General features: G+C 33.6%; 1 protein-coding gene and 1 pseudogene across 1 annotated transcript; both read left to right on the top strand.

The window, feature by feature from the left end:
- The first annotated feature begins 6607 nt into the window (after nt 1-6607).
- LOC149233163 (patatin-like protein 6 pseudogene) lies at nt 6608-7350 on the top strand (annotated as a pseudogene).
- Nucleotides 7351-10316: 2966 nt separating this feature from the next.
- On the top strand, nt 10317-10826 carry LOC149233162 (protein INAPERTURATE POLLEN 1 homolog). The gene has a single exon (XM_089382112.1). It carries the CDS (start codon nt 10317-10319, stop codon nt 10824-10826), a length of 510 nt encoding a protein of 169 aa, XP_089238238.1.
- The last annotated feature ends 7988 nt before the right edge of the window (nt 10827-18814 follow it).

Below are 18814 nucleotides of genomic sequence, written 5' to 3'. Positions count from 1 at the left end.
CTTGATGAAAGGATATTCTCAATTTGCTACAACTCATAAATAGTTCCAAGGTTCATGCTAAATCCTAGTTGATTGTCAAGCTTTAAATATGTAATGTGGTTTAAAATAATTTTCTCAAATATGTTTAACAAAATTATTAATAGTGTGGTGCTCCCTATATCCATAGTATATACATGGAATGTACTTAAATATTATAAAAATGGATATCCACACATGATGACATAGAAATATGCCTTCCAATAATTATAAATACAAAATTTATCTATTATATTATCTTCCCCAAATGGCTACATGATTAGTGGTTTCGGATCTCCTCCTCTACGACTTTCTAGATCTACAATACATGTATCTACAATTTCTCTATTCCAATAACTTGAATTTCTTCAACCTTGTAGCTTGTGAACCCTTTCTTATGACAATTTTTTCACACACGATAAATTACTTCAAAATTAAATGTTGGATACATTGATTGTCCCCAATATTTATTGCACTTTATTGAAATACTAAAAAATACAATGAAAAACACTTTAATCATAAATTTTGCACATGATCATTAAATTTAGTTGATACATAATCATATATATATGGAAGGAATTAAAAGTAAGGAAAACATGGTGCAAAAATGTGTTAATTTTACAACTCATAATCTCTTCCAAACTAAATTTATTGCATGCCATGATGCAAGTTTCTTCCTCTAAATCAACCAAGCTATAAGGACACATGTTTATTGATGCTTTCCCTTTTACAATGCACAATGATAAAGTGTATTGTCAATACCTTATAATTTCCTTTACTATCAAACTCAGAGAGAGAGAGAGAGAGAGAGAGAGAGAGAGAGAGAGAGAGAGAGAGAGACCATCATTAGCTTGCACAATCCATGACATAATTATTTTCATAATTAACGACTGGTCAGAACCATCCATAATAGTTGAATGATATATTTATATCTCAATTTGAGACCTCATGGTTGAACAATTGTAGGAAGCAACAATGTAAGATGTTCTACAATATACTTTTGGTTTGCCAATTCAATTTAATTTCATAAATATGTTTCTAAAAGTGTGTGGTGTAGAAACATTGGTAACAATACACACACTTAATTTTGTGGTTTGCTATTTATTTTGATCAAACCTTGAGATTCTTGTTCTTATTTCTTATTGATAGCACTTTTCTTATGAATTGTTTTGAGAAAATCGCTAAATTAAAACCTCTTGGTTGATTAGATAAGACATATGGCATACTTCTTAAGCCAATTTTCCCTTGCTAAGTATGAGATGTTCAAGTATCCTCCATCTAAGTCAGTTGCTATTGCAATCTCAATGTGTCATCTATAAGTGTGCACCATGGAACAAATATCTTCAATTTTATGCACGTTACAATGAAGAGCAACTCAAGTAAGTAATTTCATATGGTGATGCATTTCTTTGGAAATAGGGCTTTTGCAACCTATTTTTTTATTTACCTATGTTTGTTTTCAATGTTCATAAAATGTTTGATGGGCAATTTCCACAAAAGTTCACACAGCACATTACTAGGTCTTTATACTAAGTTTTCAAGAAGATTAAGTTGTGTAGCGATTAAGCCACCTACCACCATACATGAGTGATTATAGATTAGATTATATTTTTTTGGGTTTTGCATGTCATTTCGTTGATTATGATTTCTGATGCTTTATTACATTTTTGAGTTTTGATCCTACCTCATTTGAGTAAAATTCAAATTTACACAATGGAGGTAGCTATTTGTGTAGGTTGAGTCCTAACATAGTGTTTTCTTGAGTGTAATTGAAGTCTAATTATATTTTAATTGGGTTTGAAATTTTATAATTGAAGTCAAATTATATTTCAATTATTGGTCCAATTATATTTCAATTATTCAATAAAGAAAAACATAACATATGATAAAAAAAGACAGGGCGTACATAAACAAAATCGCATAAAACTTTTAATTCTTGACTCCAACAAGTTTTGATGCATTTTCAAATATGGAATGACAACCATGATGTTGTTCACAATGTCATATTGCTTTTTTAACCTCTTCCATTAAAATCTAATAGTATTTCTCTATAGAATCTTAAAAAATCATCACTGAAGATCAAATTATGATTAATCCTCAATTCCCCCATATATCAAAAAGCAATGCCATGACTAGGTCGCATATGGAAAAATTACATCCCTGAAGAAAAATATCATATCTTATACAATATTTTGTCTCAAAAAAAAAAATCAAAACATGTTCACATAAACAACAACTACTCCATAGATAATGGATAATCTCTACATGACACTACTATTATTTACAAAAAAACCATATTCAGAATACACAACTAATAATTGCAACTATATCTCGTTGTCATCCACCCTTGTTTTCAACAATTTCTATTCACATGTCGTTATTCTTCCACACTTTATGCCTTACGGCGTTTCCTTTGCAACATCTGGTGAAAATGCTAGTAAAATAAATGTTTAAACTTGATACATAAGAAAATTTAAAGTGTCAAAAATATGCTCCAAAAAAAGGTTTTATTTTGAATCAGTGCTTTTCAAAATCGGATGATTTTTTGCTACCTCAAAAAAGTGGGTACTCGGTACATTTCCCGTTTCAAAGTTTACATTATTTAGTTATGTTGGTTGAACTTGATAATTGAATTTCAAGATTCAATTTTATTATTTTCCAACTGGTTTTCACATGGCCACAAATCCAATCTCTTGGCCATTGTAATGTAATTTTTTCAATACCATTCATTGCCTCAAATAGTTGTAGTTTTGCATTTTGAAAGACTTTTAAAGCTAGGTATACAAACTGATAAATATTTGAAATGCAAGATGAGGAAATAGTTAACTACTCCACCAGAATTTTCAGCATGAATGTCATAGAATCCAAATGAAAAAATTCTTAGAAAGGCAATTCTTCTTATGTGCAGACCTCAATTTTAAGATGAGGAAATAGTTAACTACTCCACCAGAATTTTTAGCATGAATGTCATAGAATCCAAATGAAAAAATTCTTAGAAAGGCAATTCTTCTTATGTGCAGACCTCAATTTTAAGGAAGCAGATGAGCTGCTAAAGAAAGTTGGGCCAAATGTCTGCATGGGGAATCTCTATTCACCTTGGCCGGAACTCTTCTGGAATGTATTTTGGCATCCCTTCAATATCATTCTCTTTGTCTTGTTTGCACTTCTGGAATGCGTTTTGACATTCCTTCAATATCATTTTCTTTCTCTTTGTCTTGTCTGCACCTTTTTTTTGTAGCAGGTGACAAAACCAATGGAGGAATTATCGTTGTTATGGTCATTGTGAGTGTTAGTATTCGTTTTTACCAAGTAATAAATATATGATTGAATGAAAATGGTGACTCTCAAAATTCCAACACTTCTTTTCCATTAAAGAGCTACTGGTTGTTCAAAAGGTTTGTAAAAGGCCTCTCAAAAAAAAGGAGATTTCTAAGAAAGAAGAAGGTATTATAACCATTAGAGTTCAAGAGAATAAGCTTAAGGATGGTGGGTTTTTATGGCAGAGCTCGTTTTGTGCAGAGTTGGACATTGTAGCATTTTTATAAAAATAGTTGGGTTTCTATACCTCTATGTTGGTATCACCTATCCCATGGGTATGTATTGTAATGGGTTTGGTTGGTGGAGTTGTTCTAATGACCATTGGCCAAATGTACATGGTTTGGCTTGGGTATGTGTATTGTAACGGACTTGGACATTGTAGCATTTTTGTAAAAGTGAAAATCAATAGTTGGGTTCCTATATCTCTTTTTTGGTATCACCTAGCCCATGGGTATGTATTTTAATGGACTTAGTTTATTTTGTACAAAAAGAGGTGGAGTTGTTTTAATGACCATTGGCCACATGTACATGAAATATTGTAGATTTCATTAGTTGTCAAAATAATGTAGAGTGGTTACAAATAGTTGAGAAAAATGTTTCAACAACTATTGAAATAATGTAGATTTCAAGGGTTGTCGAATAATGTAGAGTGATTACAAATAGTTGAGAAAAATAATTTGTTGGACTTCCTACTAGGATAATTTAAATTCAAAAATGAGTTGTAGAGGGGTTCTATTTCTATAGTCCTATTGAGGTTTTATTATTTGTGTGATATGCGAGGTTTTATTATTTGTATGACATGAGAATTATATTGTAGTATGTGACATTCTCTGTTAATGTAAACAATTATTCTCTATTAATGAAAATATGTATTTCCTTATCAATTCAGATTGTGTATCCCATGTTTTATATTACAAACTTTATTTCCTTATCAATTCAAATTGTGTATCCCATGTCTGTGATTACAAAATTTATCATTTGGCACATTAGTCTTTGTTTTAGTGTCCTCTCAGACCCTTTAATATGATAAGTATGAGAAGTGCATTGTATGTGTGTAGCCACATCAGTGGTGTTCTCTCATACTCTTATATGAGAAGTGCATTGTATGTATGTAGCCACATCATTTGGTTCCATTATGTGGTTGGGATTAGGAAACAAAAGAGATAGATCAGTGGTTATTGGAGTTGAGTCTCTGATAGATATGAGTATTAGATGAGTGTATTTGGCCAAGAAACAAAAGGCCTAAAGGTTCAAAATTTACATGACATGGGACAAGCGATTGTCAGGAAATGTTTGAAGATGAAGACATAGTCAATATTCACCACCATTTCTTGTAGTTATGAGTATTATATGAGTGTATTTGGTCAAGAAACAAATTCCTAAAGGCTCTAAGTTTACATGCACTTAGGACATGGGACCAATGATTGTTCCATGTAAAAGAGATTGTAATGTTGGGTCATATACATGTTTCCTGGCCTGTTTGACCATCATCGCTATCAAATTTTGAAAGTTTTCTATAAATATATTGCATGTATGAAAGAAATATGAATGCTCAAAAGGTACATTTTCGAAGAATTATTGGCAATATGTCTTTTAGTGTGTTATATGAGCTAGGTACCAGATAAACATCCTTATGTTAACTCGTGATAGTTTTACAACAACATAGTTTCTATATGAGTGCTCAAATGGTACATTTTTGAATAATTATTGGCAATGTCTTTTAGTGTGTTACATGAGCTAGGTACTAGGTAAACATCCTTCCATTATCCCACGATAGTTTTACAACATTGTTCCTTTATGTAACAAAGACATAAAGCAACTATTGGATGACATTGTGTTCCTAGAGTAGGAAAGGAGGGCCTAGATTTCTTGGGTGTAAATTATTAGTTTATGAGCTTCGGTGTAAATTATTAATTCATGATATTTCTTGGGTGTAAATTATTAGTTCATAAGCTTGGCTGTAAATTATTAATTCATAAGAAATACAAATTTCAGTCCACTATTTTGCAACTTTGCTTGGGAATTTTAATTTTCTATTTATTATTTTGCAACTTTGCTGGGTAGTTCTAATTTTCTATTTAAATATTTATATTCTGAAAGAAAAAATTTGTGATCAAAGTCCATTTATATATGTTGCAAATTATTAGTTCATGAGCTTGGGTGTAAATTATAAGTTCATGAGAAATACAACTTCCAATCTACTACCTTGCACAACTTTGCTTGGCCATTCTAATTAGGCCAATAGGCCTTCCTATGCATCAACAATCGTCATTAGGCCGATAGACCTTCCTATGCATCAACAATCGTCAACACTTTTATCCTATTCCGTTGGATTAGGTGAGACACTTTCAACCGTTGATTTGAAGTGTGACTGCTTTTTCTAAATATCGGTTGAGCTGTTTACTGCTTTTTCCCATTCTTTTATGTCACTCTTGAAGATATTTTTACTGCTTTTTGCCTGCCATGAAAATATTTTTACTGCTTTTTCCGTGCGAGTTGTTGTTGCTGTTCTTCTTCCCTGGCTTTTGGCAAGCACTGTTCTTCTTCACTGGGTTTTGGTTTTGCTCTGCAAACTCCTCTGTCCACAGTAAGCTCATAGCGGGTTCCGACGACCTCTTCAACTTGGAAATCCAGAGTAAACGCGTCCGCTTTGACACCATATCCACTCAGAAGCTGATTATTTTTCAGGGTTCATTTAACAGGTATATTTTCTGCGTTAACAGGGTTTTCTTTTGATGGTCCTCTTTTCTGTTTCTGCTAAATACAATATGAGTCTGTTCTCTGTATTTTACTCATTATTTCCTTTCGCATTCTACTGTTTTACTGGTCGCAGCTTCCCACAGTTTTCCTATCTATTTCACAGGCTTGTAGGCAGCCACAATTTATATCATTTACTGGCTAATTTTCTCTCTTGGAAACTCTATTGCTCTGTTACGCTGCAGTTTGTTTTGCCTATGAGTATTAATATTACATTTTTGGTCTTTCGGCAGGTCACTCTTTGGCTCAGCATGGGTGCCGAAAGGCTTAGCGCACTTCCTCAGCCATTCCAACCGAGGGTTCTGACATCTAGGTGCTTTCTGGACCACTGAGGTTTTATAAGATTGATTGGGGTTTTACCGCTGCAGAGGACGACCCAAGAACCGTTTCTATTATGACTTTTAGGCTTTTTGCTGCGAGCTTTAAATGTTCATGAATCTTTCTATTACTATTCAGTTAAGTAAAAGGAGCAGACGACGGGCAGACCGCCTGCACGGTGATCGACGCTGGGTTGGTGATGAACAATCCCACCGCCGCGGCCATAACCCATGTTCTGCATAAGAAGCAGGAGTTTCCGTCTGTGGGAGGCGTGGAGGATTTGCTGGTGCTTTCAATCGGAACCGGGCAGTTCGATCGGGCATACGATTACGACAAGGTGAAGCGATGGGGGGCTGCCCACTGGGCTAAGCCCATCTTCAAAATCGTGGGCGATGCGGTGTCAGACAATGTTGATCACGCCATGAGCATGGCATTCGGGCAAAGCAGGCGCAACTCCGTCAGGATTCAGGTAACCTGAAACTGCACGTCTCACGTTACTGTAGAGGTTCTGTGAAAAGATCAAGAAATCAAAACTGGAGTAGATTGTAACTTAATTGTCCTAACAACAGCAAATTTCAAGATGCGTTTTTTTTTTTAAATTTATACCCATTTCTTGTTTTCTGAACAAGATCGTGCTTTGGGTATTAACAGGTGAGCGGATTCCCGGAGAAATGCATGAGCGATGCCCACGATCCGAGCGAAGAAAATGTGAAGATGCTGATCAATTTTGCAGACGACATATTGAAGCAAAAGAGCCTGGAGTCTCTCCCCTTCGGAGGAAAACGAAAGCTCTCCCTCAGCAACGCCGAGAGGCTCGACTGGCTCGCCGAACAGGTGGTTGCAGAGCATCTGTCAAGACTTTCGAGGCCCATTCCCACTGTACTGCTGAAGCAGCCGAGCCCTCCAAGCTCACTATCGAGCTCCGCACGCATATCGCCCTAACAATTCCCAATCATTCTTCAAAATGACTTGTTTTGACAGGAAGGGAGAAAAAAATCCAGAATGCAGGCACCCTTCGCAATTTTTTAGTGTTTTATATTGATGGGCCAAGTAGGTAATTAACGGTGTTTGTTAGATAGTTTTTTGCGGCTACTGGATGTAGCTAATTAACGGCGTTGTTAGATGGTTTTTGCGAGCTGCAATTAGTGACCGGAAGTAGATGATTAACGGCGTTGTTAGATAGGTTTTGCGATTAGCCATAGCCGCCGGCTTGCAAGTGATAAAAATCTGAGATCCGAGCCCAGCTGTGTTGTTTGCTATCTATACATTATGGTCCTAATATGACTGTACGTGTGGGCATGACTGTTCACTGTAACTATATAATGGTATTTGGTTGGATTGATGATTAATGTGTGAAGGCCTTCGTACACTGTAGAGGATTGGGAATGTCTCCGTATGATTGACAAACTTAGACATGAAGTGAAATATTTTATGCTGAATTAGCATTTCCCTTGTAATTTCCTTGTTTACCTTTTAGTTTTTTAAAGATTTTTTTAACCATTTTCTTCATATATTTAAAGCTTCAAAGCTTATACAGTTGCATTGAATTTTTTTGTTGGTTTCACACCCGGTATCCATCACTCTAAGGATCAGAGAGATGATTATCTTTTTATCTTCTGAAAATGTTTGACTTTGTTTAACATGTCTCTTTGGACACTGATTGACTTTGTTTTACATGTCACTGTAGACACTGATCTGTACGTACTTTTTACTTTTATCAGTCTAACCGTGGTAGAAAAAGGACCTGGGGCATAGACTTGTGGACTTTATGACTTACAACTCATCACATATTTCTTTGTGCTTTGAAATGTCAAAGCTGCGAAATGTGAAAATGGTTTCCCCTTTCTTATGACTCACAGCTCATCACTTAGGCACGTAATTACTTATTGGCAATGTCTTGTTTATATAGCTTGTTTAGTAACTTTTGTATGTTTTCTTGGAATAATTTGGGAATTTAACCCAGTGACCTTAGGTGGTACTGAAAGAGTACGAGGTGGTGAATATTGCCCCTACAAATGGAATAGGTGGTACTGAAAGGGTCCAATGTGGTGAATATTGCCCCCACAATAGGTGGTACCGAAAGGGTCCAAGGTGGTGAATATTGCCCCTACAAATGGAATACGGGATCCTAGAGAATTTTTGGAAGACAGGATCCTTGAGAATTTTTAGGAGATACAAGCTATGAATGCAATATCAATTTTTCAGTAATATAAATATACGATGAAATTAAAAAAACTTATCAAACTTATCACATATTTCTTTATGCTTTGAAACACAAATGTTAAAATTGTTTTTCTCTTTACAAAGTTACTTTTTTAATAATAATAACTAGCATTTGCAACTGATGTTGCAAAGAAAACGCCATAAGGCAAGCCAATAGAAAATGAACTAGTAGCTGGAAATGTCTTGTAAAATCAATGCAATCTCTGCACAACATTATAATGTTTCAAAATGATATATTTACAATGTTCAAGATCATTTAGTCAAGATTTATTACCACGAAAAATAACAATATAAAGGCCTGGAAAATAGGCTTTTGATCACCCTATGAGGACACAAATAATAATGTTGAAGTTACATTTGAGATAATTTCACAAAATGGCTACTGAAAATGCAATATCCACTTGCAAAAATTAAATTAACCTGAATAAGCATAGAGGAAGAGTGGGTTATGTAGATGGAAAAATTGAGAAGAAGCCCAAGATCATAAAATGAAGGAGAAATAAACTTCAAATAACAATGTTAAATTGACCCTGATTTTCTAAATACAACCATGACCATAAACAACAATGGTGTGATACACTCCATTCCTAGATCTCAACTATAATATTCTATACAGAACCTTTGTGCCCATTTTCACTGAAGAAAAAACCATTACATATAATAAGGTGACAATAAGACAAAGATATGATAGATATGAGATGGGAAATAACCAATAATTGGCGACAAGACTGAAATAGCTATGATATTAAATTCCTTAGCTATGTTATTAGGATTAATTTCCTTAGCTAGCTATGATATCAAGGAAAGGACAAGAAAAGTGTAGACGATTCGATTTTCCACAAATAACCTAATTGCAGTTCTTAAAAAAAAACTATTAATAAAAAAAAACAACGAACCCAAATTTATTATTGATTGACATATCACATCCTAAGAATTAAAAAAACTATATAGCATATGATACATGATCACTGCGGATAGAAAGATTGTTGATTGATCATCAAGAAATTGGTATCACCACCCCAAGATATGCAACAATTTTCTGGTATTTAATTTTCCACAAATAACCTAATTGCAATTATAACCAAAGAACAATTATTATTAGATAGACATATCTCATCCTAACTGTTTAGGCAGAATTGACCAGACATAATTACTAAGAGTGCATGTATTCACAGGAGTCAATCAAAAGAATGCATTGTATTATAGTTCAAAGAAAGTAGGATACCAAACTTGGAAGCTTCGTAAACAGTAACTCCCCAGGGAACCCCGGATAAGCCCCTTTTCCATATATTACTGATTCCATATATTCCCGAACAGGCAGATATGGTCTCCATAGGTGAAAAAGCATTGCCTGGGAAGTAGCCATTCTTGAACGGATTGGTCACTGCTCCAACAAGAATAGTGGGGATGTTGAGCATCATCCCGTCGATGCGCACTACTCCGGACATTGAGTTTTGGAGTTCCCTACCCAGGCATAGGGTAAATGAACATTCTTCCTTCGCAAGAGATTGGTATGGAATCCACATCTCATACAGAAGCCTTCCATGGTAACATCATCGCCTTAGATTCTTCAAGTGCAGAGATTTTTGGAGAAGAACCCCAACCAGAATCTTGCGTTTAACAACCTTGAACTCGAACCCTACCCATAATTAACCCACTTGATCATTTTTAGATTCGTTTGCACCATGTTGTGCAGGGGAGGTTTGGAGGCGCAAGTGGAAGCACTACGTCTCCATTTCGAATCCCACTACGACGCCCTTGACCGCGCAGCAAGGCAGGACGTGCTGCAAGTCCTGACGCCCGCCTGGAGAACACCTCTAGAGAAACCCTACCTCTGGATTGGGGATTGGCACCTCGCGCTCTTCATCAATCTCTTCCACGGCCTCGTCGCGCATTACCTGGACCGCCTCAGTCTCAAACCTGCGACGTCAGAGAAGAATTATTACCGCAGGGCCGGGCTGGCTTACGCGTCGGAGGACTTGCTGAACAAGGTTGAGAACATCAGAATGGTGTTGTGCACCATGGTTCCTGCCCTTTTTCACAGAATGCGCCGCATTCAGCTCGGCCTGGGAGGCCCCATTGCGAAAGACTGGTTGTTGGCCCTGCTCCGAGACCACCAAGAAAGTTCCCCGAGATCGAGTCGCCGAGAGGATCAAGACGCCGTGGTGGCACTGGAGAGTGGATTCACGGCGTAAATCCGGGAATTGAATAGGGAATTACAAGATTCAGAAGAGAAGGGAATTACAAGATTGAATAGGGAATTGGTTCAAGTGTTTGTAATCGTCTAACATCCAATCTTACGATGTCGACAGGTAGGCAAAAAGGGGGATGCATTTCAGAGGGAAACGCCTTACGGCGTAATAATATATATATATATATATATATATATATATATATATATATATATATATATATATATATATATTATATTTTAATATAAAATAAATAATTGGTAAGAAATATTAATATTTAAAATAATTAAAATATTAAAAAATATTATTACTTAATTGTTATTATTATCTTTTTTGTTCGTCAAACAAGGGATTCAATTCCATGTATACACACTTTACCTTTTTTTGATTTAGGAAAAACATGTTTTTATTAATTAATTATATTTATAAGAATATTTATTTTAAAATTAAATGAGATTTTCAAAATTTTAATTTATTTATCAATAATTATGAGACAAATGATAAGAATTTAACTTTTAAAAATTGTTTTAAAATATTCCACAGAGATTATTCACTATTTAATTTAATTTATGACTATTCTATATTTTTAACCATATAAAATATTCTATTAACTGAAACAATTATATATTAGGATTTTATTTATGGTCTCATTTATAGTTTTGGCTATGTATGTATAATCAATTTTTTAAAATTAATTTTAATTTAGAGTTTTTTTAATATTTAGTTATTTATATAGTTTTTTAATAATAATTTTTTATAATAGATTTTTTTGTAAAAGCAAAGTTTAATACATCAAAAAAATATTACTTGTCTCTATTACATTTTAAAATAAATTCTTGTTTTACAATATCATAAAATTTTATGAAAGAAGTATTGTTGAAAATAAAAAAGTAATAGGTGTGAAAATGTTTAGAAAGCAACCTATAGTAAAGAAGATCTTATTCATTGATATTTAAAAATTGAAATTTCAAAATATATAGAGTTTTTCATAATTTGGTAAGTTAGAAAGACAAAGTTGTTTGAGAATAAAGGTACAATATAACCAAATAATTAAAAAAATTGTTCTAACCATTTTTTATTGGGTTTTTTAAAGAAATACATTTAAGATAAAATATGATGAACCTTGTATCTCTATAAAGGTTACAATATCTCTTTTTCTACTCATATTGGCAATGAAACAAATAGTAAGACTTGTTTTAGGGTTGGTTGGAAAAAAAAAATTACAGTATCAAATTTATAGTGATTTCCCATTTATCATATGATATATGAAAATGTATTTTTTTTATACGATCACACATTGTAATTTTTATTTCAAAATATCATGAGCTACAAATTAGTTTTCTCTCACATTACATTTTATGAGTTTAATTAACAGCCAGTCATCTCCATAGCGAGTGTTCAAACATTTTAGAGTTTTTAAATAACTCGATTCTTGTTATTCATTACATTGCATTGCAGTCCCGTTCATTGTTAGTGGATTTGAAGAAGCTGCAACCTGCAGGAGGGGGTGTCCAGGGTTCAATGCTCATTCGTTAGACTTGAACCAACATCTCTTCTAGAGAAATTCAACAATTCTAATTTAATAATCCTATCGGCCTCTCTTTGTACCTTTTGGGACAATTGCTAGTTTTCTATTTACTATTTTGCAATTTTTCTTGTCAATTTAAATATTTCTATTTTGAAAGAAAAAATGTGTGGTCAAGGTCCATCTACGTATGTTGCAATCTGGATGATGAGGAAATAGAATGGTCTTGAATGAATTTGAATATTTCTATTTTGAAAGAAAAAGTGTGTGGTCAAGGTCCATCTACGTATGTTGCAATCTTGATGATGAAGAAATAGAATGGTATAAATCTAGAAAAAATGCAATTACTACTTACAACTTTTGAAGGTTTAGTAATATTGAGAAGATGTAGGCTTTTCAGACTTAATAAACTTTTATGTATATATATACATATCAGAAATTATGTTTTTATTGATTTTATTTTCTTTATGTAACTACAGACAAGTTGCTCGGAGTCTATCGGTTGTTCACTTATAGTGTTTTATTTATTTATTTTCTCTGCTTTATGCAACTACAGACAAGTTGCTTGGAGTCCATCGGTTCTTCACTTACAGTGTTTTATATTATGTGTTTTATTTTAGACTTAGTGCCGCATGTTTTTGTTGTTTTATGTACAAAACTATATGCATAAAATAGTCCTTCATATCAGCTCGGAAAAAACTTACATATAACTAGATTGATTCATTTTGTCACATATAGTCCTTCATATCGATTCTGATTCAGAATGTTCAGGTGAGAATCTTAATTAATATGGAATGGTTAACTAGATCGATTTCTTTTGTCACATATAGTCCTGTATATCGATTCTGATTCAGAACGTTCAGGTGAAAATGATAATCACTGACTACTCTATGCCAGGAATGTCTAGCTACGATATACTCAATAGTAAAGGTCTTTTTATTTTTCTCAAACATTCGGAGTATATAAAATTGTGTTCATTCATTTTGAAGTGAATAGAGGATGACATGGATATTTGTAAGGAAAAGTTGCAGGAATCCTCAAAGATCAAGGAGAATTCCTGTGGTGGTTATGTCATGTGAGAATGTTTCTTCTGGGAAGAGCAGGTAAAATGCCAATTTCAGACCATTATATGTTGTTGTTTTTAGACCATTATATGTCACTTGATTATATAATTAGTGGTGGCTCGAAACCGACTAGATGTTTGGATGAAGGCGTAGAAGACTTTATAGTGAAACCTGTTAAGGTTTCATATGTAGGGCGACTGAGGAATTATATGGATAGAGTTCAGGGATAGGGCAGGCACTGCCACATTAGAACATTTTGAAATATTTTATTAATATGGAAAGTTGTACATGTCATATTAGATGAGAAGGGCAAGAAAAATATTTACATTCGTGAGGTTCAAGTTTCCATTATTGGAACTAGATATCAATTTGTGTGGAATATATTGTTAACATAAAATAAGGAATTTGTTCAATCTGTTTTTGATAGTGATCTTTAATGATTTAAGATGAGGAAGAAGAGAGTATGATGAGTGATTTGTCACTACAACATAAAGGGGGTTTTAAGACAAATATTTGAGACAATTTTTGGGTGAATTGTTTTAACTTGAGACAAAAAAAAGTTGCGCATTGTCTTAAATATTGTCTTTAAGTGAGTGTCACAAATTATTGTCTTTAAAAATTGTCGATATCAAGACAATATATAACACAAGCATTATTGTCTTTTAAGATATAATTTCATTTTTGTCTCTTTAAAGACAATAGTTGGGATTAAAAGTCATTTTGTCTTTATAGAGACAATATGTCTTTCATTCTAGCTATTGTCTCTCTAGAGACAATAAAGAATTATGTTTAAAAACAATACAATATCAATTTCATCTCTTTAGAGACAATATAAAACAATGAATCAAGAAAAATATCTCACCATTGAAATAAATCAATATATAAAATATTTAATTAAAGATAAATTTCAATAACTACAATATCATTGATTATTTCATGTTAGGGTACTGCATAATTGAACCACCGACCTCCTGCTTATAATGTTAGTGCTCTTCCATTGAGCTAGCACCCTTTAAATAATTATGATTAGCAATGTCAAGGGGATCAACAAGTAGCTTGTAAAGAGTGCCCAGTCCTATCCGTCGTCTGTTAATTGGTCCTTGTCAATCATCGTCATGATTTTGTCCTACCAACCTGCTAGCTTCAGTCTATTGAGATTAGCATCAAAGTCTATTCTAGATTTCTTCTTTCTAAAATTCATAGTATCCAGTGCCATTTTTTAATCACTATACACGATCTTCTATTTCTTTGATGGCCACTTCTATCTTTTCTCTTCATTCTCCAATCTGGACACGTTTTCCCATTGCTGCTTCAAAACTTGTCCCAATGCTCTTAGGGAAAGCCTTGTTGGATAGTTCTGCACAAAATTTCTCAACCCACACAATTATTCATAAAATAAATTCCCTACTAATATTACTAGCAAAACATATATTTTCATTACATTATATAAAACAGTGATGCATGGCAGATGCAATCCCTGCCCACAACAATGGACAATAAATAGTAACAATTGTTATTTCAGTAAAAAGTTTAATTTATAACCAAATATCATTAATGCTATAAAGAAAACTAAATCTAAGGGTTAGGTCTAGACAGAGTATGAGCTAGAGCTTTAGTGATATAATATTTCATTGGAAGTACCCATAATTGAATGCCCACTACCATACTGAGCTATAAACCCAAATAAATCTAAAGATTTAGAATCAAACAAAGTATCATATTGAATTGCATCAATCCATTATGTCATTGAAAGTTCCAATAATTTAATGCCCACTACCATACTGAGCTCAGTCTTGATTTATTTTATCATGTTTTTCTAGCTTCTTATCCTTGACTAACTGTCAACTACCCAACCTTGTCATTAGAAACTATGTTTTTCTTTTCTCAGAATATATATATATATATATATACACGCTACAAGGAAAAATAACTCTATAACTCTATAATAATAACCAACATAGATCCATCTTAAGCACAGATCTAGCATGAGCCAAGAGGGATCAAATTTCTTAAGTGAAATTTATTTTACAATGAAAGAAAACAATGCGTAATTTTTCATTGTTTAAATTGTATTTGTGAATAATATATATTTTTAAGTATACGTCAATATTAATTCATATTAAAATATTTTATTCATAATTCTATATATAGATATATATGAAGTTCGATATTCATATAAGTTGGTTAACATAGATCTTCAAATAATTTATTTAATAACATGTTAAAATATTTTTGAAAAGTATAAGGTTTTAACATTTTACTCACATATTTTTTTTTACCTCTAATTACTTTACATGAAATTATATTGGGTTATATAGAAAACTAATTAAAAATGCATAGCATATTCATTTTTTTTTTTATTATGACCCACATTGCTTTTTTATTTATAAAATATTTTATTTTTAGTTTAAGAGGACACGTGTTAACTCCAAGTTGAGCATGGACATACTTACACATCGCCTTCACACTGGGCTGCAGAATGAGCCTCTTTGCTCAAAAATACTGCCAGACATGAGGCTAAATTGTAACCAAGGGTAGTAACTAGTCTCGTGTATGGGGGCTAAGGCTAGATGCTACTTGAAAGCTCATGACCCCATTGTTGTGGCCTCAATAATGATAGTATAATATATTAGCTTTCTTGCAAATATTAACTTGGTTGAAACCGCCTTTTGGTCTTGGAGTATGAACTAAAACTTTCTCTGATTGGCTAAGAGCTTATTTTTTTCAAATGTAAGGAAACAAATTAACAACCCAAAACTCAAAGGCATTTGGAAAATGTGGGAATCTATCCCCTTATGGACCACTAGTGGATTATTTCATGTGACCAGGTTGTCTACACAAGATGATGTTGTTGCATGATAAGGTCTTCAGATTGTATCATACATAAAATGTTTTTATTTTATATAATTTTGTAACTATGATATCAAATTAAAACTAGAAAATCAATCCATGTGTTAATCACATCATAACATTTTACATATACCAACAACCTCATTACCTCAGTCCATTAGGTAATGTGTCCCTTGGCGAGTGGGAAGAGAGCCAAGGGCATATTTCCAATCATTCCAAGACATTCCATTCATGCACTAATGAGCATAAAATGTTTTTATTTTATATAATTTTATAACTGTGATATCAAATTAAAACTAGAAAATCAATTCATGAGTTAATCACATCATAACATTTTACATATACCAACAACCTCATTACCTCAGTCCATTGGGTAATGTGTCCCTTGGCTAGTGGGAAGAGAGCCAAGGCATCTTTCTAATCATTCCAAGACATTCCATCCATGCACTATGAGCAAGGCATTGTGGCAATGGAAACCATTCTAGTAATTTCAATACTAAATACAAAGAACCTGTAAGGATAAATATGAATTATTGTATCTAGGTAAATATATATGCATCACCATATGCAACAATTCTTAGAACCAAAGTTGAAAGTAATTAATAAATGACAATTGCATTGAACAAAAAATTAACTGGCCAAACCTTATCGAATTTGTGTGGCTACTAATTAAACACGTCAATTTTCAAACTTGATCCTTGAAATATAGCAAACACAATGACTTAAGCTACGAAGGGACCCCATGTACCATGAGTAAGGAGAAACCTACATCCTCTCCAACATGTCCACACTACTCTCAACAATCTCAGGGTTTGGGAGGCTAACCTCATCTCTAGGCTATAAAAGCTATACAAGAAAAGGGGTAGGAAACCATCTTAACAAGTAGCCATTTGGGTCCAACATTGATGGCTAGATTCAATCATTATTAACCCAAATCTTGATGTTACTAGCTTGGGCCAACAGATAGAAACCATTATGATCCACCATACGATGTTGTCCTCTAGTCATCGTTGCCAAATGTTTCTCGCCATGTGTTTATTCCTATGCCATTGTATTTGCGAGCAAGTCCATAATTCGATTCCCCATAGGTAAGTTGCAATATTCTGTCAACAGGTTTACTATGGATGTTATCCATAAGTGTTTTGAAGCATCTTGTGGGTTTCCTCGTGAAGTTTTCCTTGAGAAAAAAGGAAAAAATAATATATATATATATATGGAATCGACACTCAAAAATTTCACTTTATAGCCACTCCATGATGATATACAACACTAAGTGACAGCCTTCCCTTCCCACACACTTCCTTGTCTTAAATATATAGGGTCGGGTACAAGGTAGATGATGGCCTTTCAAAGAGGCATTGGGGTTGGAGCGGGGCATTTGGACCATTTTAGTTTCTCAGCATGGGCATGCAAATTATTCCATTCATGAAACTTAGCTATAAAATTCTCTACAGATAGATATTTTGACTTATACAATGATGTATTTTATTTGTTAAAGCCATGAAAAGTCTATTTTTTTTGTTGATATAGCTCACAGGTTGTATGACAATCGACAGTTTTCAGAGCCTTCTTTTGAAAGGTCTAATATATGTCCTTTTAATTCAAGAAACAACCTTTTATTTTTTTAATTAGCTCACTGATATGTAAGCCATGTATGCAAAGTTGTCATGAGCCAAATGTGAGACCTCTCACCCAAAGTTAGGGAGGTTACAGATTCAACTATCTTGATCCCCTGGCAGTTAAGTACCCTAATTAGGTCCACTAATTTACTAAATTTACCATCCATAGATCATGGAAAAGTACTTGAATGGTTTTCCACGAGGTGTTCTCCTAAGAAAAAAATACTCATGAGGTTTCTTTGGAAAAGAAAACAAATATGTGTATATATATTTAGATAGATAAGATAGGTAGGTAGGTAGATAGATAACATTGTTTTATAGCCCCAATGGTTAGTTCAAGTGATTTGGCATGCTATGTCAAATCCATAATGACCACAAAGATCACAAGGAATAATCCCTTGAGGGTTGGTAGATGTCTACCAACAACATAGCACAGTTCACAGAATGTGAAGAAATTGTTGGAGGGTTTCCCCAAGGAATTTTATATGGAAAAGATGATATTATCATTTTTTATATAAATACTTAAAGAATATTTTTATCAACAAAAGAAAGGGGGAAATAACACGCAAGGGGGCAATAACACTCTATCGTTCTCTTAATTAGGCTTATATTGGAGAACCTAGAGGCAATGTTGCACATGCTTGGAACCTGTTATTACATTTGGGAGTGTCAAAGTAAGGCTTATGTTTATTGTTTCTTGTCTTGTCTTTCTCTGGTGAATTATCACTAGCATAGTCCCAAGTGGTTCTTTATGGGGAGAGGATGAAATGTAAAATGCCCTCCATCTATGGCTTAATGTCACAATATGGAGCATTTCTCAGCTTGTATTCATTTGTAGTACAACTATAATCTATTTGAGAGTTCTTGTATATTTTGAAGGCATTCCAGAGTTTGGTTCTCATCATCAGTATCCTGACTTGCAACCAGTAGAAT

This window comes from Pinus tabuliformis, chromosome J, assembly GCF_031772625.1.
Source record: "Pinus tabuliformis cultivar Carrire ecotype Pingquan chromosome J, CPIR1, whole genome shotgun sequence".
Classification (NCBI taxonomy): Eukaryota; Viridiplantae; Streptophyta; class Pinopsida; order Pinales; family Pinaceae; genus Pinus; species Pinus tabuliformis.
The sequence above is the reverse complement of the archived record's forward strand: the minus strand, read 5'-3'. Positions and strand labels throughout refer to the sequence as shown.